At 34.3% G+C, this 23,288-nt stretch overlaps 1 protein-coding gene across 1 annotated transcript in view; it reads right to left on the minus strand.

Annotated features, from left to right (window-relative positions):
- Positions 1–23,288, minus strand: part of POF1B (POF1B actin binding protein) — a 61,243-nt gene that overhangs the window by 32,873 nt on the left and 5,082 nt on the right. The window contains exons 3-5 of the mRNA XM_084870073.1: positions 11,639–11,713; positions 9,289–9,369; positions 986–1,087 (exon numbers count right to left, since the gene is read on the minus strand). Of these exons, the coding sequence (XP_084726199.1) occupies positions 986–1,087; positions 9,289–9,369; positions 11,639–11,713 (258 nt within the window). The remainder of the gene's footprint in view (positions 1–985; positions 1,088–9,288; positions 9,370–11,638; positions 11,714–23,288) is intronic.

Below are 23,288 nucleotides of genomic sequence, written 5' to 3' on the forward strand. Positions count from 1 at the left end.
CAATAGAGACATGCTGAATACAAAGGGCTGAAATAAATGAGTTATCGTTAACATAAAATATTAGAACATTTTAATAAAAGTTAATATTTTTTCTTGAACATTAACTTACCAGACACTGAATAACTGCACAAATTAATAAGCATAACGCAAAACAAAAACAAAAACAAAAAACACCAACTATTTTTCTTGTTCTCTGAAAGCGAAATATTTTCTGTTGCGCACACCAAACAAGTCAGTTCAAGACTGTATATGTGGCAATCGGCTGCCAAAATATTTGCTGCTAGTATTAGTGGAGAGAAATGGTGTGCCTGCACGTAAGGTGCATAAGGGAAATGAATGCAACACGATTATAGTAATCAATCATTAGTAAACCTTATAGTTTGTTATTAATAATTATGTATAACAAGATATTATAAAAATTAAGTTACAAAATTTTTATTAAAGTGTTTCTTACATACCATTATATTAGCTGGGCCGCAAAAATATTTGCTGTGGGCTGTCTGCAGCCCGCAGGCTGTGAGTTTGACATGCTTGCTGTACTTCATCTCTCAATTAAGTTTAACAGAATTTTAAAAGTGTGACTTGAAGCTTTTGTTTTCTGGAACTTTTACAGTATACAATATTTTCTATATACAGTAACTTAATATTTTATTTTCTGTTATGTTTTTTGTGAGACCAGTTTAAAAGAAATATACAAAACATGGGATATCTATATTATGTTCAGATTCTACCATAAATTGTCTATGTGAGTTGACATCTTTACTTCAGTTTCCCATTCAGTGTAACAGGGACAATAATATTTCACATGAGGAAATGAATATGAAAGTGTTAAGGAATATGAAGTGCTGCAGACATAATACGATATTATGACTCATAGAGGTCTTGTCTAGCACTTGACATTTGAATGTCATTTAAGCTCTACTAAAATATTCATAATTCAAAAGTGTATACTTACAAAATAAACCTTAAAACAAATTTTACATACCTGATCCATATTTAGCTTCTCCACTTTTCTTATTGTTTTTTCATAAATAACATTGTTTCCTGGGAAGAAATGACCTCCTCTTACGAATGGAGACAGTGGTTCCTAGAAAGACAGTAAAAACTGTGTTGTGCTTTGAAAGGTACTTTTTCAGAGAAATATTAACTTAAGTAAATATCCAGTCTTTAATAAACTCCGAGGTAGTAGCAAACCATAGAAGTGGAGTGATGTTTCAATAAGGTCTGAGATATGTAAAGAAATAGTAATAAAGATAGCCTATTTTCTCAAACAGAAAAATCTGAATCTTTCCTACTACATTTACCTAGGCCTAACACAGTGTTTTGGGGAAATTACAAAGGGGTGGAAAAGAGAATTTGTTTCTGTTCCTAAGGCAAGGTATAATTTTCTCAGAGTTTTCTCTGCAGTAGACAGGCATGAGGTCAACCTCATTTAAATTTGGTTCTCTGGCAGGTTTCGCTCCATGTAAAAGTATTATTGGAGAAATGCAAAATAAACATAATTCATCACCACTGAGCCATAAAGTTTGCAGAAGTATATTACATAATTTTTGTTTCTGGAACTCAATCTGGGTACCCATGAAGTGTACAGTTCTTATCTGTGATGATAATCAAAGCTAAGGCTCTCAATACAATATGTTTTGAATACTGAGAACAGAGTAAAGGTTTTAAGGGCCACCGTATCTCCATATAATCAACTAAGTTGATGTAGTATTATCTTAGAAGATGTCAGCCAGTGAAATAAAGTCTGGTGACATGTTCAAGATCTAAAAGGAACCAGGAAATAGCTAATAAGAATCATATCTGGAGTCTAAAATAAATGTAATGTGCACTGTATATATTTCTTTCCCTTATTTTGGTTTTCATGAGTCTTTAACTTGTAGATGGGGAGTTGGAATTGTTTTGTTACAAACCAAAAATTGCATTGATCTGTTTTGGGACACAGGGGAATAGTTTAGAAAGGGAATGGCCAAGCCTGTTACCAGTTAACATGTTTAGGACCATTTCAAAATCAATAAAAGGTTCTAGCATTTTTGTAGTCTGTTATTGTAATAATTTTAGAATAATGGAACTAAAACCCTGGTTGTTGAGAACACATGGCATTTTTGAACCCAAAACTATATACTTCTTATATTCATGTTTAAATAAAGAGTGTTTTAACTAAATGTTCCTGTGATACTTTGGTAGAAAAGCATATAAGTAATTAAATTTGACTAGCTGATGAGTTACTAAATGTAAAGATTGATATATTTAGATAAATTCCTCTGAAAGCTATTTTATACTTGTTTGTTTTTGAAAAACAAAAGCCTTTGGGGTAGTTATTTGCAATCATTGTAGCATGAGTAAGAGGTTACTATGCAGAATATTCTTTGCTCAGTGTTATAAAGCATGAATCATACTTAGATTATTACCAGGAGCATTAAATGTTGATCAGGATTTATCAGACTATAGCCAGAAGCTTATGTCTGTGATGTCTTCTAGCTAAGAATGGCATTTAGATTTTTAAAGGACTGTAAATAAAAGGAAGGACTGAGACCCTATGTGGCCAGAAAAACCTAAAATATTTACTATATAGCCCTTTACAGAAAAGTTTTGCTAATATCTGATCTAGATGATATATGAACATAAATATCTATAATACAAAGTAGAAAGTCATAAGTGTAAGAGGTACAGAGAAATAACTCATGGGATGGAATTCATAAGAGACAAAATGGAATTTCATTTAGCAATGATCGGGTACATTACTTGGATCAGATGGCATTTGAGAGAAGGTTAAAGTATGCTTTGGATATGAGGAAATGGAAGAAATAGTATTCCAAGTGAAGAAAACAAAATAAGTCAAGGCACCAACATTGGGAAAGTGTAAGCTGTATGTAGGGAACATACTTGGCAGATGGGGCTTGGTTCTGCAAGTAGTGAGAAGTAAGAAGCTTGGGTGTGAGGTGAACTTTGGGAAGAGTAATTGGAGAAAGGAAAGGGTACATGTGAGGAGAACAGTTAGCAGATTATCCTAAGGACAGTAAGGACATTAAGGACAGTAATTTTCAAAGATGACTCTGAGATCTTGAACATGAGGAATATATTATATGATCAGTGATGGAGAAAAAAAAACAAACAGAAAAAAGTTGAGACATTTTGGGTTTCATATGCTCCAAGAATCCAGGTCTGATTTCTCCTAGCACTCAATAATGCATATAGTATATAGTAATCACTTAAGCATGTGTTAAATTATTGCAAGGAACTAGCAAAGAGACTCTTTTTAAAAAATGTGCAGGTGGGCATTCAGATATAGATGTCCAGCACACACTTGAAAACATCTTTGGAACTGAATAAGGATTTCATGGCTACAGTTTTAGATTTCAGAATCATATGCTTATAAGTTATAGTAAAAGCATGCCATTGTTGAAAAGTTAAGTGAAGATCAAACATATAACTAGATAAGTCTTAAGGAGTATGAGAATCAGAAAATAAAAATATAATAAAACCAAGAGAAGAGAATGCATTATACAGACCATGTATCATAAAAATGTATACCTGAAACCTATATAATCTTATTAACTAATGTCACCCAATAAATTTAGTATACAACAAAAAAAGGAAACAGTGGGAAGGTGAATGAAGGTATAAAAAAATTCAGTAACTCAGGTGAGAATTGCAAAGTGTATTGAATTTGGACTAAAATTAGTGGCAGCAAGTGTAATGGGAAAAATTATGGAGTCATAAAACCTTTATTCCTTCCTACATATACTACATACTTGCTGTGGAAACTTAGGCAAGTAATTTTCCTTCTCTGAGGCTCATAGGGTTAATAATGCAGGGTACTTTATATCAAGCAAAATAATATATTTTAAAGAACATTTCATCCATAATTTCAATGTACAAATGACATAGTTTTAACAAATATCCTATATAATAAAAGCCTAATATGCTAAGTGTTTGGTCATCCAGTCAGCCATTCAACCAAAGTGTAATATGCTAATAATATGCTAAGGCAGCTCAACCACTTGCTATAACATGCACTGACCACCAGGAGGCAAATGGTAGGTTTGCTTGCTACTGGGGTCTTGTCAATCGGGACTGAGAAAGACTGGCTGGACATGCCCTGAAGCCCTCCCGCAGCCCATCCTTGGCCAACCTCTTCCATCCCTCCCTGGCCCCTATAGATGGTGCACTGGTGGGGTCCCTCAGCCTGACCTGCACCTCTCACAATCTGGGACCCCTTGGGAGATGTCAGAAAGCTGGTTTTGGCCTGATCCTGCAGGCCAGGATGAGAAATTCCACTGCTGCACAAATTTGTGTACCAGGCCTCTAGTAGTAATATAATACTTAAAATCCATACTGATTCAAAATAATTTATGAGAATCTTGTTAAAACTTTTCTAGAATAACAAGTTAAAAAATATACTAAAGTAGACCTATTGAGTACATGGACTTTTTCCATCTTGAATACCACCATAGCAAATGAACAGATGATTGGATGAGAAGGGATGAGCTGAACTTTTATCTTAAGGATATATGCATCTTCCTAAGAGGCAGAAAACAAATATAGCAAAAATAATGAAATGTTCTATGTGAACTAAATTTTGCTGTACTAGTAAATGTTGAACCATTATTATTTTTAAGAAGAAAAATGGTTTAGTTGGTGACAGTGTCGATTCTCTCTGAAATAAGTGTTGGTGTTATTATTTTAATTGAGTTACTGGGGGAAAAAACAAAAAAAACTAACTTTCAAATTTAGAGGACTATTATTTTCCCCAAATGGAAAAGAAGGTAAAACCAAATGGTACTATGAATACATAATTCTGAGTAAAACAGGTTAGCAAAATAAATTTAAAATCATAGATTTCTCACAAATGTGCTACTGGACAGTTTTACTGTTTGTCAGCTTATTTTTTTCTCTCTGTACATTTGAATTGGTGCCAGATCCACCCTAAAAATTAATAGGTGTTTTCAAAGATGGCTGATATTATCATTATAATTGTTACTTTTAGGACCTCTGGCAATAGTTCTCACATCTAATGAAGTCCATAATCCCCAACATCTACTTTACTGTTCCAAGGTCATGAAACCTTGCTGGAAAAAAAAAAAGATTGGCTGATTAAGCTCAATACAAATTCAACTTATCCAAATTTAAGAGACCCTCCTAACCTTTATGGTCATACTTGCATTTCTCAAATTATCCATAATTATGGTTAAAATATTTTGATTTTCCTCAATCCTCTATGCTCATAATTCCTAATTTTCCTTATACTTATTGAGAAAACCAAGATAATCTATCCAATGAGATTCACTCATTTTCCTCTCATTATGGAGAAAGACATACTCCTCTCCCCACCAGCCCCCCAAACTCACTTCTCTATCTGTACCTGGAATAAAATATCTTCTCATGTTTCTTCCAGAATCTTATCCTAATCATCCCCATTCTCTAATGCATCTTCAGTCTTCCTTATTAACTGTTTTTCCCACCTCTGCCTACAAATCTCTCATATCTCCAAAAATTCTGTTTTCTTCTTTAGCTACTATCTCCTCTCTTCTTCCTTTGACCAATACATCTTTTTTTTTTTTAGAATAATAATCCTCACCTGCTTCTTGATCTATTCATCCATTAACTTATTACATCTGGATTTTGCCTCCATAGGTATACCAAAAATGCTCTCTCAAATATCACCACTGCCTTCTTAATGTTCAAACTCTATTCTTAAACATCCTCCTCTTTGGCCTTTTTGTCATTTGAGACAGATGATCACCTCCTTTCTGAACTTGTTTCAGTTACTCTGTGTTCACACTCCCTCTGTTCATAGATCCTCTGCCTGTGTAAATGGTTCCTTCCTTCTATTCCCTCAAAGTAGGAATTTCTCAAGGTTAAAACCTCAACCCTCTCCATTACCCCTTAGTTATCTCACCCTTTCCCACAGCCACAATAATAATAATTTTAAGAGGAATAACTACCATAGTCTCTTATCTCAAATGGAACCTTTCTCCAAGTCATTTTACTTGTCTGTTGGGCATCTTCTATTCCATGCACCTCAAATGCCACTGGTTCAAACAAATATCAAATCTCCCCCATTCCCAAACCAACTTCTTCTCCCCTAACTTCTCATCTTTTTAATTGGCTACCATACTCCCGGTATCTAAAATTGAAAAGCTTATGATCATGTTTGACTATTGTTCTTTTAACCCCATATCCAATATAAGTTATCAGATCTTGCCAAAGCTACGCAGAATAACTGTGAAAAATGTAACGAGTGATAGATTTGGAGTAAAAAAAAACCTGAGCAAGTCACACTTATTTAAGCTTTAGTTCCCTCATTAGTAAAATAATACTAATAACAATGTTAATTGTAAAAATGCTTTAAATACCACAATAAATCCTTCTCTGATTTCCCCTCCAACCCCCCCCCAAAAAACATATACATTATCTCCAACCTTTGAGCTTCAATAAGACTTCATTTGTATTTCTTTCATGGCATCTATCATGCACCTCACCATGTATTTTACATAGCTGTTTGTGGGTATATCTTATTTCCCTTACTGAGAACAATTGTAAGCTACATTGGTTTGGGAACCATGTCTTATTTCCCTTTTTTATTTGAAGGCTGTACAGAGCCCTCCCCATAGAAAGATCTATATACTGGAAAATTAATGAAACTGAGTAATATCAACAGGACTCTGACTACTTAAAGCAACAAAAAATACTTATCTGATTTCTGAGTCAAGTTATATACCATAATGCATAAATCCTTTGACTAAAATGACAATAAATGAAGCATAAAGAAAGTCAGGAACAACCAAAAATAAAACTGAATTTGAAGGAAATCATATTGAGAAAAGTGGAATGTTATCAGTTTAATTACAGGGAGGCTAAGTAAAGATTAGAGAAACTGGGAGGTGAAAGAGGATAAAGTTGCCACTTAGGAGGCTCAGGTTATTATAAATATTGTAATTAAGACAGAATCTATTCCTGGGGAAATTTAAAAGAACAAACAAAAAAGCATACATTTAGATAAATAAAATGCAGAATATAGACAGGATTTTTAAGCTTCTCTGTAAAACTGGTTAGATTATTTTTGTTTACAAAGCATCAGATTAAAATTTGTTTTATTCCTCAAAAATGGAAATAGTTAAAAGCATTAAATTATTTTTTTCTTTCACCCTCTATTATGTCTTCTCACAAAGAAATTATTTGCTTCTGTGTAGTTGAACATAGCCATAATAATAAGCAGGTGCTGTGTTACAAATATGTTACACACTTGCATACATATTTCTAATTTATCTGTGCTTTTGTTTTCTCTCCTTTTTAGTATTAAATGGGATAAAATATGTAAATTGCCTATCAGGGAGTGTACTTCAAATAAATATTAATTCTTCCCTTTCCCCCTTAACTAAATAGTTTATCCAAAGTCACATAAGAGCCAGAGAAAGATAAGTATCATATGATCTCACTCATATGTTGGAATATAATGAACAAAATAAACTGATGAACAAAATAGATCCAGATACATTGAAGCGTGGAACAGACTGATGAATCTTAGAGGGAAGGCAGGGATGAGTGGGTGGGGGGGAGAGATTAATCAGGGAATTTATATGCCTATATGCGTAGCCCATGGACACAGACAACTGGTGCAGGGTGAAAGGGGTCATTAGGGAAAGAAAAAAGGGGGACATCTTTAATACTTTCAACAGTAAAGATAATTTTTTTAAAGTCTCATAAGAATTGCTGGCAAAGTGGGTGGAATTCAAATGATTTCATTTTTTAAATCTCTCTGTGGATATATCCTAGGCAAACAGCAATCCTCACATTATGAAAAAACCACTATCTGGAATTAATAATTTGAAAGCCAGAGTTATCAAATAAAATATTCATCCTAATATGCAAATTCTCCAGTTTGTGTGCAAAAGAGGCACATTCTAATCTTCCACACTATCCTTATGGCCTCCTCCCTGACACAATTTTCAGATTTGTTGCTTAAACATTTGATTCTGCAAAAGAAGGAGCAAGCATTTCTCTTTTGATATTTACACAAATATATGGAAACTCAAGAAAATACCTAACCATCACCCCCAACACAGAGACTGCATGCTCACAGGTTCACACACACACACACACACAACAGCCTCCCTAGCTAAAGAAACATGAGAAAATGATTTAAAAATGAAGAAAGAAGAGGAGAAATTGATACAAATAGAAGAATAGTACATCTTCCTCATCTATCTAGAATAGTACCATGTGTGTTGACCTAATTTAACCCTTTGCTCACCTCAGCTGAAGCAAGTGATCAAATTGATTTTGTAAAAAAGAGAAGGGTTGTTTCCTGCAATAATGGAGGTATACAATAAAAAGCAAAGCAAAATATGTGTGTTATATACATTTGTATTTATAACCCAGTAGGAGAACCTCCTGTTTCAGCTAAAGAAGGGCCATGTCTGGCTGTACGTGTGTGTGTGTGTGTGTGTGTGTGTGTGTGTGTGTGTGTGTGTGTGAAAAAGACTTATTACTGAGGGGGGAAAGTTTTCTTAATTTTATCGTCAAAATAGACAGATAACAATATCCTAGTTTGTAAAATATAAGGTCATATGTCTTAGCAGGTTATATAATTATGTAGTTTTCAAGAACCTATCAATGGAAACAAAAGTTCATACACCATATGCAACAAAGGCATGGGGACACTTTTGAACTTTTGACTTTTCATTTTCTTCTTCCTAACCCATATCTCAATGGCATATTTAAATATACTAAATACTCTAACCCCTGAATTAGCAACTGATTCGTATATATATATTTTTTGATTGATTTCAGAGAGGAAGGAAGAGAGAGATAGAAACATCGATGATGAGAGAGAATCATTGATTGGCTGCCTCCTGAAAGCCCCCCACTGGGGATGGAGCCTGCAACCCGAGCATGTGCCCTTGGCCAGAATCGAACCTGGGATCCTTCATCCCACAGGCCAATACTCTATTCACTAAGCCAAACTAGCTAGGGAACAACTGATAGCTTTTATATGAAACTTATGAAAGAACGTTGTCCCTTTTTCCTTTGGTTCAAAGTGCACAAAAATCCTTTGTGGCACAGGGGTGGGGCTATGAAGTAGAAAGACTTTATAACCTTCTGGGAACTGTTGCAGCTCTGAGTCAGAATGTATGGGCACATGATTGTTTAGAATTATGGTGATTAAGAATTAAATTTATAACCAGAAGAAAGTCCAACAATTTGATTTTATAGATATGGTAACTGACTCACACTTCTAAGGAATTATAGTTTGGGACAATATTTTTGTGTGACATGGATTACCTGTTCAGGATTTTGTACTATATATCTCCTAATAGTGGTCTGTGGATATGTAGTGACTTTTACTACTGGAGAATGAAGTTCCTGTGAAGAAAAGATAAAAAAATGCATATAATTATAGTTATTTAGTGACCTTGGAACCATCAATAATAATAGGGAGCAATTTTCAGAATAAAAGTTTTAGTCACTTGCATAAATGATGACATCTGACTTAGTGTTGTAGTTAATTTCAGTCTTTCAAAAACATGTGTGATATGTGCTGAGCACTGTGCTAGGTATTTCTATTATACTAATTTCATGGTAAATTCATTACACCTTCTAAATTACATTTTATGAGAGTTTCAAAATATTTCTTTCATTGTAAATGCTTCCACATGATTTGAAAAATATAGCATAACATTTATTAATTATATCTGTTTGGAAAGGACATCTTATATATTTTTTTAAATGGAAGGAGATGCAAAGAAAAAACTGTGTGTGTGTGTGTGTGTGTGTGTGTGTGTGTGTACTTAAACACTTAAATCTTTAGTGTAGTGGTGGGGATGGCCATAAATAACATTAAAAGAAAGACAAAACACTAAAACAAAGTAATTTGCAAACTTTTGAAGGAAATAGAGTCAATATTATTAATACAATGAGAGTTATTATACCTCAGTAATGAGAAAATCTTCACACTAATAGAAAAATGAGCAAACAGCATATAATAGAAGAAAAGCAAGTGGTTATTAAATAACAAAAAGTATTCAACCAAACTAGGAATCAATAAACATAACAAAAGAACACCATATTTTAACTGCAGAAATTTTAAAAATAATAATGTTGATAGGGTGCAGTAGCAGAAGCACTTTCCTATGGTGAGGGGAAAGATTAAATAATCACATATAGGCAAAAATTTGTAGCCATCAAAATAACAACCTTGAGTAATAAAATTTTACATGGAAAAAAGCTCACAATATTATATAAGGTTACGTGAAAATGAAGTTATAAAACTGCATATATGGCATGATCACAATTTTTTATTTGAATGGAAGGAAACAAAATGCTCAGAGTAGTATCTCTGGGTAAGAGAGGAAATCATGAATGAGCTTTATTTTTTTCTTCTTCATATTCTTTTATAGTGCCACAATTCGACAATAAACACATATTTTTATTGTCAGAAATAAAACATACAGTAAACTCAATTATGATAAATATCATGAATGCAATTTTCTGACAGGATTTGAATATAGTGAACAGCGCTGTGATTTAAGTGGACTTACTTTTTCTGAGATAATTTTATCTTGGTGGTCCCATAGGACTCCATTTTAGATGCAATTGTAGCCTTTATCCCACTGTCTTGTGTTTTATCATGTATGTCACTTATGTTATTCTGTGAGCTCTTTGAGAATAATGACAGGGTCTAATTCATCTTTGTGCAATATTTGTTACATACTTGGCACTAAGCAAATGTTTACTGAATAAATGCATGAGTCTAAATAACCTAGCTCCAGATTAGGCCAAATTGAGATGAGGTAGACAAACTTTTCTTTGATAATCTTTTTAGTTCTACATAATAGTACCTTTTCCTTACTTTACCAACATTCTTAGGACCAGCTTTTGTCTATCTGTGCCTATACCGTCCAAGTTCACATTCTGAAACCTCGTTTTTCTCTCTTATTCTCAAAATCCCATACACTTTATACTCCCCTACTATGTAGTAACACAATTTGGATGCTTTATATTTTATGCTCTTGGAATCTACTTTTTGAGATATGGTGACTAGCTCAATAAACACATATTTGTTAATATGGCATTTCATTATTATTATAGTGTCTTTTAAAGATCTAATGCTTAGGCTCAAGAACAATCTTAAAAATGGCTATTAGGTCATAAATACTAAGGAATCTAGATCCTTGTATGTCTTTTAAAGCACAAACTTTTGAGAGGGGCTAGTTCTGAACCTATAAGTTACTCTCTCTGAATGTGTACTCATAGTACTAACATCCTCACAGTTAGGTCCTCAATCAATCCAAGATCCGTGTACTTCTTTTGTGCTCAAATCAAGAACCCTTAAAATATACATAATCACAAGGAGATCCTTGGCTAAAAATAAACTGCACTCAAACTAAAAGCAATCAGATTGAGTAGACAATTAAACTGAAAAATCCCAATTCACAGCAATTATTTCAACACTTGCTTCACATTCCTTGATGGGCTGAACTGATGCTCATATGTGAGAATTCCCTTTCTTGTTTTATGATCCTGACATTTTTGAATGTGTAAACCCCTATGAGGGTCTAAAGATTGTTTAAACATATGAGCAAGGCTTACATTAAAAGAAAAATAATAAAATCTAATCTATAAAATCTTTTACCTGCTCAGTACTTGGGGTCATGTGTAGAGTGCTTGGGGTACAAGTAGATATTTTCAGAGTTGGAGAATGGAGTTCCTGTTGAGAGAGAAAAAGGGGGGTTCAGAAATTGTTACTGATCCATGTAATTTGAATGCATTATTTTCTTTATTTTTATGATAACCCAAGTTATCAGAAATAAGAATGTTATGTTTTCCTAGATGATGTCTAGCCATCCAAAGAGAACATGACTGAGTTCATTTGTCAACTTTGCATGAAACCTAATACGAAAATTTCAACAGTGTTTTCATGGTAATGTATTCTTCTAGTACTTTTCGATTGCATTCTTTTTTTTAGAACTCAGTTAATATACATCCCAATGTATACTATGTCTGCAGTTAACAATACGCAAAATGTATCAGTAAAAAATGTTAAATATAAAAATTCTCAAACCAATATAGGAAACTTCCTTTGCAAACTCAACTAAGACTACTCCCCTTAAATTCCTTCTAGCTGGCCCTTAATTATGCTTTATTTGGTTTGCTTCTGGTTTAATTTCAAAGAGTAGGTTCAGATGTTTAAAAAGGATCCATGGAAGTGGAGAATATGATTTTAATAGTAAGTAGATAAAATTCATTATATTGATTATATCAATATTCTTGATATTTCTCAAATCATCAAGGATGCATAGCTTTCTTAATATGCAAAGAGTTGATAGTATTACTTAATCTCTTCATAAATTACTATAATTTACAACCAATTGACACAACTCCAGGACACATTCCTATAATGATAAACATGTTTTTTAGAACAAGAAAGCTATTGAATATCAGAATATGGACTTACAGAGGAAATACTGACAGAATCCTATGGAATTACAATAATATTAGGTGTAACATGCTGTTCTTAAAACAGTTATATGTGTTTAACTCAATCTGCCAAATGTTCTGCACACCATGGTTTTTCTTTTAATTTTCCTTTGGTACAACTTGTAACATTTTCATTCTCCCTCTCCCTGCTATATCAAGACCAATAATGCAAGCTTAATTTTACAAGGAAGCCTTTGAATGTGTTCCCAGATTTCCTGTTGGTTGCTGAGGAAACTGCTTTAAAAAGCAGAAAATTTAAGATAGCAGATCAAGCAGGTACATGTTCTTCAATTTGGAAAAATGATTACAAATGCAACTCAATTCAGGTGGGTTTGGCTCTCAGATATAATAGAAGCAGCTTCTGAGAGATAGGAGACAAAGGGGGTGATTTTTAGTTATGCAATAGTACATGGACACATTCTATCATAAAATTGTAAACAGATCTTCCTCCATGAAGTCAAAGACCTTCCCTTAACCATTCTCCTGCATCAAAATCCCTTACCCAAAAGTAACCATCATTGTCAGGTATATGCATATATATATATATATATATATATATATATATATATATATATATATATGTGTGTGTGTGTGTGTGTGTGTGTGTGTGTGTGTGTGTGTGTGTGTTGCATTGATTTGTTATTCTGCAACATTAATCAAACAGTATATCTTGTATTATAGATGAAATATATGTCTCAGTTCATTATTTTAAATTAATATGTAATGTTCTATAATGTTTGTTTGTTACCTTATTTATCAAAATTTAAATTATTTCTGGGTTTTCTCTATACTGCAATGAGTATTCTTGTGCAGTGTGATTATTTCTCTTAAATCCCACAGAGAAGTGATATTGCTGGGGCACAGAGTATGTGTACTATTTGTCTTAACAGATACTGCCCAATTCAATTTCCAAATGGTTATACTCACATATCCACTAGCAATGCATGACTACTCATATCTGGAGGATGCTTTTCCACAACCCTTAGGTTTTTTTGGCCAAGGTTACTAATACTAGGATCACTTCAAGAAGACAGTTTGTGGACACTGCCTGACACCTGGTACGAGGTCTATAAATGGTAGTTATTTCACCCTCTTTTTAACCAATTCAAATCTGATGACATCAGCACATTAAACAGAACAAAACTTACTGGCCAAGTGGGCTAGCTTTTAAGATAAAAGAGTGTGCTGTGAAGTTTTATAAATTTTCAGAAATTAATACAAGTAGGCCTACACACAACAAACCCCACATACACATCTCTATCAATATCCATATCTATATCTATCTATTATACTAGTGTATATCATAGATTTAGGACATTTATTTATCATAGTATAGGCAGGGTTACTTTATTCAGCTGTAAAGTTAGTAAATAGTTGAAAGGGGAATTGGTACATTTGCACAAAGACTAGTCTGATCCTAAAATAAAATATCCAAATTTATTATATTTAGAAAGCTAACACATTAATTCTATAGATTGTAGCTTAATTATTTTGAGTCTGTTATTAGAATTGATCTAAGAAAATATGGCTTGCAATCCTCATAAAAATAGGACAAATGGGATAGCTACAAAAAATAAATTTTAAGGTGGTAGATTGATGTGCATCAAAGAACATTAAGACATATGATGCTGACCAGTATGAAAAACTGTAGCAGTATTAAATTGATTATAAGGTGGGAAAGCAATCTGAATATAAAGTTTATTAATTCCAGAAAGACTTGCTAAAGAAAATTATTTTCCCTGGAAATCTACAGAATTAGGTATGATGATCTGAGTAAATGTCCAAAATGATCATTATCTTGATAATGGAAGGCACTTCAGTGGTATCTATCTCTAGGCAGAATTGCAGCAACTTATCCCTCAAATAACTATTGCCCATTGTATAGAAATTGATAAAAATGTGAATGAAAAGGATGCCTTAGTTTTAAATACATCCCAGGAATAAGAGTTTACTCTCCCTCTTGATAATGTCTATCAGCATGTTTAATTTTAAGTGTCCCTGATCTGTATATAGCTTACCTAAATTCTTCATGTTGAAATCATTAAATTAAAAAAAAGTTACATCTTTTGTTCTTATGCTTTCTGTGACAAAGCCTTTGGGGTGCCTTTTATCTAATTAACAAAATAATTAAAATTTGGGGAAGGAATGAGTGGTGATTACTACGCAGGAATCTTCAAACTACGGCCCGCGGGCCACATGCGGCCCGCAGAGGAGTCTGATCCGGCCCGCCAGGTTTTTTGGGCAGTGAGCGCAGCCGAGGTGTTACAGTAGGAATTAGTAGTTCATATAGTCCGGCCCTCCAGCTCTCTGAGGGACCGTGATCTGGCCCCCACTTTAAAAAGTTTGAGGACCCCTGAATAGTGGAAAGAGACCATACATGGAGTCAGAAGCCCTGAGTTCTACTTCTAGTTATACTACTAGCTAATTGTGTGATATCAAACAACTCATATCTCCCTGATCTTCAGTTTCCTTGTGTGAGAAATTGTATGTAGGTGTGTGCTAGTGTGGATTAGATGATCTTAAACTCTCCTTTATATTTCTAATAGTCTGTGAAGATAAATTATTCCCAATGTATTTTTCCATAGAGACTAAACAATTTTAAATCCTTTAAACTAGTCAGTCTTTTCTTTTCATGATGATAACTAACACTAATTAAAAGCTTTCTGTTACAAATATGTTACACAGAATATCTTTTTTTAAAAAATTATATTTTATTGATTTTTCCACAGAGAGAAAGAGAGAGGGACAGAGAGTTAGAAACATCGATGAGAGAGAATCATCAATCAGCTGCCTCCTGCACACCTCCTACTGGGGATGTGCCCGCAACCAAAGTACATGCCCTTGACCAGAATTGAACCTGGGACCTTTCAGTCCGCAGGCTGATGCTCTATCCACTGAGCCAAACTGGTTTCGGCCAGAATATCTTTTTAAAAAATATATTTTTAATGATTTCAGAGAGGAAGGGAAAGGGAGAGATAGAAACAATGATGACAGAGAATCATTGAGTGGCTGCCTCCTACATGCCCCTTACTGGGGTTCAAGCCCGCAACCTGGGCATGTGCCCTTGACCAGAATAAAACCCGGGAACCTTCAGTCCGCAGGCCGACACTCTACCCACTAAGCCATACCAGCTAGGTCTACACAGACTATCTTAATATGCAAAACAAACCCATGAGGAGGATGCTACTATACCCTTATTATACATATGAATAAAGTTAGAGATTGTTTAAGTAACCAGATGAAGATCACACTGTCAATACTAAGTTGCTGGAGCTGAAACTCAAGTATCATGACTCCACAACTCACACTCTTAATTACTATACTTTGTCACATATGTAGCGTATGTCATTATATTTTCTGCTTTTCAAGTTGTAGAACATAATTCTACTGTTAAATTTGACTGATGCTTATAATAGAGGGGTAGATATTTGTCCTTTTTATTATTTACTGTCAAAGGCAACTTTTGGGTGCCTGAAAACCAGAGAGCCACCCAAAAGTGACTGTGTGAGAGAATGACTCTGATTAAATATTTTAACCTTTACAAATCCAATAGATTTTATAAACTGTGCCATATATTTATAGCATGTACTCTGAAGCCTCTAAACTAAAAAAAAAATTACTTAGTACTCATATTACTTACGTCCTTCAATTTTTCAGTAAGGCCCTACTTTTTCTTTAAATCAAATATTCAGCATAGCATTCATTTATTTATTCCTGTGCCTCAGATTTGCTAAACACATAAATATTGTCTTGTTGGCCACTTTCTTTTGGTAGAGGTATAGTAAAAAATATATATTTTTTTTGTAATTGGGTGGGCTCAGCTTTAATATAAAATTCAGGTCTTCTTTTTCCATACTGCCTAACGTAACGATTTTCAGCTTTGGAAAGCTGTAGCCTCCCTCTTCCTCCTTTTGCTCCTCTTCCTCCTCCTTGTATAAACTACATATGGAATTACTAATTCTAAGATCAAAGTGGATTGAAAACAGTCTGCTTTTGGGGATAATTTCATTATATCACTTAAGATAATTGTCCATACCTTGATATACCTTAAATCACAACTAGTCACAATACTATCTTTATTCTGTTTGCTAACACAGCTATGTTTTTCAGAGTTAGAAAATCATATGAAATGGAAATGAAGTAAGTTCCCCTGTTATTTACGTCAGCAAGAGAGCTTTTGAGTAGCTCAGAGCAGTGAAGAAACAAAGGAAAACAGAAGCTGGAGAGGTGTTATTTTTCTTCACACCTTAAAAACTTAGCACATGCTCCTTTAAAATATTAAAACAGCAATACTCTAAATGCCATGATTATTTCAGGGTAAGACCATAAAAATCAGATCAGAAACTATTTTGTCCTCTAATATATTTTTTATACTTTCTACCCTATTAATGGAACATTGGTGTAGAAAAAATATATACAGTAAGGGTAATCATCAAATGATTTGCTGAAATGAATAAATATAAACTTGTTTAAACTGAAAATACTTTAATAAGGTTAAGTGAAATAGCTGATAGAATAAAAATATCAAGAGCTAATTCCTAAACTCATGGCATTCGTTAACTAGCTGGTATAACTTGGAAAATTTATTTTGAGCTAGTTGAGCCTTGATTACTTTATGAGTCCAAGGCAAATAACACACAATGCGTATTTTTATTTGTATACCGTATAATTTGTACAGTGGCTGTAATAATGTGTTTTTTTTTCTACTTAATATTTGGAGTTATAGTGAGTAAAAATGTATGTAAAAGAATTTTGAAAAATAAAACATACCATCTATTTATATAAGGCATTATTTTTACTGGATTGGTTACGTGTGCAACAAAGTTATTTGATCAATATTTCTTATGTAATGATATTAAAAGAGATATAAAAAAACTATAAATAACTTACTATGGAAGTTCTGAGAGCTAAGAGATAGTTTTCTAGAGAACTATTCTTAGATTTAACTATGTTTGTGAAGATTTTAAAATAATTGTATGCAGGAACCTATGCATCAAGCTGAAGCCTATATTAGAAGAGAAATGGGTAGATAATATGTTGAGGACAAAAATATTTCCTTGAAAAGTTCTAAATATATTTTGGTATGTGGACAAGTACTGAACAGTATTAGTAGCTTTTATGAGGGAATTTTGGATCACATAACTAAACCAATTACAGGATAACTGAGTTAAGATTCAATAAATAAAAACATTTCACTTAGAATTTCAATAGTAGGGGAAGTAGAGGGACTGGCTTTAAAAGCAAATTAATTAACACCTTCAAGCTAATTTGTTTACAGGAAATATCACAGCAAATCCCAGGGAAGATCAGAATCACTAACCCTTTAAAGCATTGATAACATAAGTACTCATAAATATTTGTCCACAGGGAAAATATAAATAAAAAATAAACAAGTCAAATCCAGATGCTTAAAGGAACACAAGAACCAGAATAGAATACTAATTGACTTTTAAAATTTAAATAGCTCCTTATGTTTAATGTGTTGTTTAATTTTATAAAGAGACAATTTGTGTCCTACTATCCATTTTCAGTTCAAAAATAGGAAATTGAAGAGTGAAACCCACAAATAACCTTTGTCATATATCTTTTTTAAAGCCAGTGCTGATAGCCACATTCACACATTTGTGCAAGCCTTAATTACAAAGAGAGGGGGCAAGCGGGGAAAGGAGGGCTACAAGCAGAGAGGGAGAATTTCCATTCTATTCTTCCAAATATTTATTTTGATTTGTGTTTGTGTTTTGATTTTTTAAAAATATAAACAGAAACTATAATACTTGATATAAGTACATATAGTTAAATGATTAAAAGTGATGCTCGCTTTAAAATGGAGACCACACCTGGAATAAATTTGGAAGTGGAGTATTGCATTGAGGAAAGAGTGAGAAGATTCAGGGTTGGAGAAGATAACTTAAAGTACACAGCTTTCCAGATGGATTTTGAGGGATAGGTAGAATTCCAGAAATATGAGGAAGGGTGGATGTTGCCAGAGTGAGGGATTAAGTGGAAAAGTGGGGTGAGTAGGAAGTAAGCAAAATCATCAGCTTATTTATGAAACTAAGAGTAGTATAGTGTATCTGGAACATCAAGTCGGAGGAGTTGGGTACTGTGAGAGAAGAGTGTAAAAATAGGATGGGATTATCCTAAGGAGATCCTTTAACATCAGGGTAAGGAGTTTGAACCTAACTTTGGAACTTGATCATCAAAGATTTTTTTTTTGAGGGGGTGGGGACCAGGTGGATCACTGTGCCTGGATAAGGAAACAGTGACATAGCCCGTAAGCCAAAGCTTTATTTTATAGTCAGATCACACAAAGCAAAACAAGAGCAAGATGTTTACAATGTTCTTGAGAATTTAAAATCTGCTTCTTTCCTGTTGTTGCCATTCTCTGAAATCTATCAAGCTTTGTTTAGACAGCACTTGCTGCAACACTACCACCCCTCTTCTGCCCCATCCCCTCTCCGCAGCCCACATCCCTTAGCTACCTAGGACTGCAGGTTTGGACTATAAGGTCAAGCTTACAACCATGGCCTTTTGGCTATAATTGTACTGGGATTGCTTTGCCCTCCAAGCTGGGACTTGTATGTGGCTTTGCCACAAGTCAGTCTGAGGCTTGATCCTGTCAGAACGCTGTAGCTGCTCTCCACAGTCCATATTATCTTTCTTATGTCATGGTCTAATCATAAAGGAGATAGGGATCAAGTTTCATTTTCATTGAAGAGAAAAATTTTAAATTTTATGAAATATTTTTAAAAGATTCTAAATTACAAACCAAATGCCATTACTGAGATCATAATTTTTACAATAAGGTACAAGTCAATTTTATTTCTTCATATTATTTCTATTAAAGTGCTGCCAAAACATTTATGAGATTTAAGTCACTAAATAAAATCATGTTATTATCCAATGATAGAGCCTTGTATATTTTTATACAAAATAATCAATACAATGTATGAGAATAATATAAAAATCCTGAACAGCAAAAATAATATTTACCTTTTTAGTAAATAACATAATATTTTAAAAGAATTGAAATGTTCTTTTACATTATTTATTTATGCCCAAGCTTTTATGTCCCAAGATTTTAAGTGATTTATAATGGGAGCACCTATAAGAAAATGATCCTGAAGTATAAATAGGAATCAGATATTTGAGACTGTATAACATAAATAAAAGTCAAATGTGTAGACGAGGAATACACAGTATACTGTTGTGGTTACAAGTACATATCAGCAGCTATACTGCTAGATTTAAATCCTAGTTCTACAATATAGTAGTTGTATGAACTTGAGCAAGTCACATAACTTCTTTGTGCCTTGATTACCTGATCTTTTAAAAATGGTTATGATCTTTGAACTTTTACTGAAGTTTAAAAATTCAATAGGTTAAGGGAGATAGGCAATTTCAGAGAGACTATAAAACACAGATCATAGTTCCAAAAAAAAGGAAGATGAATTTTTAGAAGGGGATATTTTTAATCTTATACCTCTTTTAAACCATCTGCTCTGTGAAAAAGTGAGTTTCTGGAGAAAATTCACAGACAGACAAAAGTATAGATATAGGCATACATACATAAAAATCTTTCATTCAAGTTCTTTTTATTCAAGTTTTACTAAGTTAATTCTTCCTCTACATTACACTAGAGAGTGTCATAAACTTATACTTTGAAAATTTGTGCTTTCATTTTTTGTTTCATTCCTATGTGCCCACTATAAATGATTATGTAAATTCGCAGCACTCTGATCATACATTTGTACCACCATGAATTTCTTTGAATGCGATGATCTTAGAGGTATTTTTATATTTAAACTAGAGGCCTGGTGCATGAAATTCATGTGTGGGGGCAGGGGGTGTTCCTCAGACCACCCTCACCTTCTTCAATCTGGGACCCCTCGAGGGATGTCAAACTGCCCATTTAGACTAAAGGGGCAGTTAGATATCCCTCACACAATCCAGGACTGCTGGCTCCCAACTGCTCCCCTGCCTGCCTTCCTGATTGTCCCTAACAGCTTCTGCCTGCCAGCCTGATCACCCCCTAGACACTCCCATGTCAGCCTGCTTGATGTCTAACTGCTCCCCTGCCAGCCTGTTTGCCCCAACTTCCCTCCTCTGCAGGCCTGGTCACCCCTAACTGCCCTCCCCTACAGGGTTGATCACCTCCAACTGCCCTCCCCTGCTGGCCATCTTGTGATGGCCATCTTGTGTCCACATGGGGGTAGGATCTTTGACCACATAGGGGCAGCCATCTTGTGTGTTGGAGTGATGGTCAATCTGCATATTACTCTTTTATTAGATAGGATAGAGGCCTGGTGCATGGGTGGGGGCCATCTGGTTTGTCCTGAAGGATGTCCCAGATCATGGTGGGTGTTCCCTTGGGGCGTGGGGCGACCTGGGAGAGGGGCCTGTGGTGGTTTTCAGGCCAGCCACGCCCCTTGGCAACCCAAATGGAGGCCCTGGTATCTGGAATTCATTTACCTTCTACAATTGAAACTTTGTAGCCTGGAGTGGAGCCAAGCCTCCTGCTCGCTCTGTGGCTGGCAGCTATTTCTTTTGGAGTTTGTGTATCTTCTATAATTGAAACTTTGTAGCCTTGAATGGAGGCTTAGGCCGCAAGGGCAGGCAGAAAGATTGGCTTCTTCCATTGCCTGGGAAACCCAAGCCTCCCTCCTGCTCTCTGTGGCTGTAGCCATCTTGATTGGGTTTATTTGCATACTCTCTCTGATTGGCTGGTGGGCGTGTCTTGTAGGTATAGCAGAGTGATGGTTAATTTGCATATTACTCTTTTATTAGGTAGGATGAGCAGCTTGACTATATAGATTTGCCATGTGCAGTAGACTTCTCTGTAATTTTCTTTAACTCTACTGTCCAACTAGCCATATGTGGTTGTTAAGCACTCAAAATGTAGCTAGTACCACTGAGAAACTGAATACTATTTAAATTTATTTGATGCTAATTAATTTAAATATAAAGTCACATTCTACCCTATTGGAATTCCAATTCTATAGAAAATATTAGGTAAGAGGCAGACTGCAAGCAAGCTTTCATGCTCAGTGTCACTATGATTTAAAAAGAAAAAAAACATGAAAAAACTCTATTTCAAATATTGAGGTTCAAGTTCTAATACTCTTAAGAGTATGTGAACTTCCAAATTACTCTTTCTAAAGGATATTTATGCCAGTAAATATTATAAATACATTCCTACTGTTACAGTCTTTTGATTATATACCACGAATTTTAGAAAATTGCTTTAATGCTTTTCCATATTAGTCTTTCTTAGCTAGTAGAGCCTTAATAAGCTTTTCAAGCATATATATTTGCCTCATCTTTCCAATGTAAAAGGAACTCTTCCTTTATAATCTAGTCATTAAGTTTATTAACTTATTTTGTCTGTGCAGGTAGGTTTTTTAAAAAAATATATTTTATAAGGTAATACCAATGGAAAAAATATTGAGTGCCAATTCTGTGCCAGTCATTGTGTTGGGCATCTTCACATGTAATCTTATTCAATATTCACTACATCTCTGAAGGAAGGTATTACTGTTCTCATCTTACAAATGAGGACACTGAGGGCCTGAGAAGTCAAGTAATTTATTCTAGGTAATGCAGCATTAACGCTTACTATGTGTCAGGGCACTGTACTGCGTGTTATTTACCATACATTATTGCATTTGCCTCTAACAACAAAACTATGAATTAGATATTAAGTCCCCATATCATAGATGGGGCAACTGAGGCATATAGCTAGCAAGCCCTCAAACCAGGAATTAAACCCAAAAAGTTTAAAACCTAAGCCTACACTCTTAGCCATTACACTCGAGAGTGTCATAGTTCGCTTCTGCCAAAGTTACCACCGAACATTTATTATTTGCAGCTCTCCAGAGACACATGTGGAGACATATTTCACATAGATTCATTTGTATGGGCATTTTCTACACACAATGTTATCTGTGACTGATCTGTAGTCTCTGCAAAATATGAACCTCCTCAGTAAATAACTTTTGGTTTTCATTTTCCTATTGACAGCTCTGATCTAAGAGTTCAAGACCTTGGTGCAATAGATGCAGGAGAGATGGTGAGATGGCTGGGAATGAAAATTAGGTAAGAAACAGAGGAAATTACATACATAGTGCATGACTTTGTTCTCTAAATATTTGGAAGCTTATTGAAATGAACATGGAACTTTTTCATGTTGTCTAAATTAAGTTTTAAAACTTTACTTGAAAACTAGTAAATAATATAATTTTCCAAGAAGAAAGTCATTGGAGCCTTGTGGATGGTACCATTAGTCCTAATGACTGAGAATCACTGAAAGTAATAATGAAAACATCCTAGGCAGAACAGTTTCCAAACAGGCAATATGTTTAAAAACCACCTGACATTTATGCTGACATAATTTGCCAAGGTAAACTTCCATTTGAATAAATTCCCTGAATAGTATGGGAGATGTTTTGTTAGAACTTTTCAAAGCCAGTGATGTGGTTAAACACCTGCCTTATTGTTGAGATGTTATTCTGAACTTTGTACAGGAAGAAACTTGTAAATTACAATGATCTGTCTGTAGATGAAACAAACACTTCCTTGATTAAAGTCTGTGATTCTGTTCTCATGTAAAGAAAGTGATAGAAATTACTAGAACGTACTAGCAATAGAACGACTTCCCCTCATTCCTTTCCTCCCACAGTAATTCTCACTTAAGAGACTCATTCCAGGATAATTTATCTTCTTTTCCTACAGGAAACTAGAAGAGAAAATACAGTATACAGTTTCTTTGCTGTACATGCTTTCTGTCTTTAAAAAAATGAGAAGTA

Source organism: Pipistrellus hanaki (genome assembly GCF_964339955.1).
Source record: "Pipistrellus hanaki genome assembly, chromosome: X".
NCBI lineage: Eukaryota > Metazoa > Chordata > Mammalia > Chiroptera > Vespertilionidae > Pipistrellus > Pipistrellus hanaki.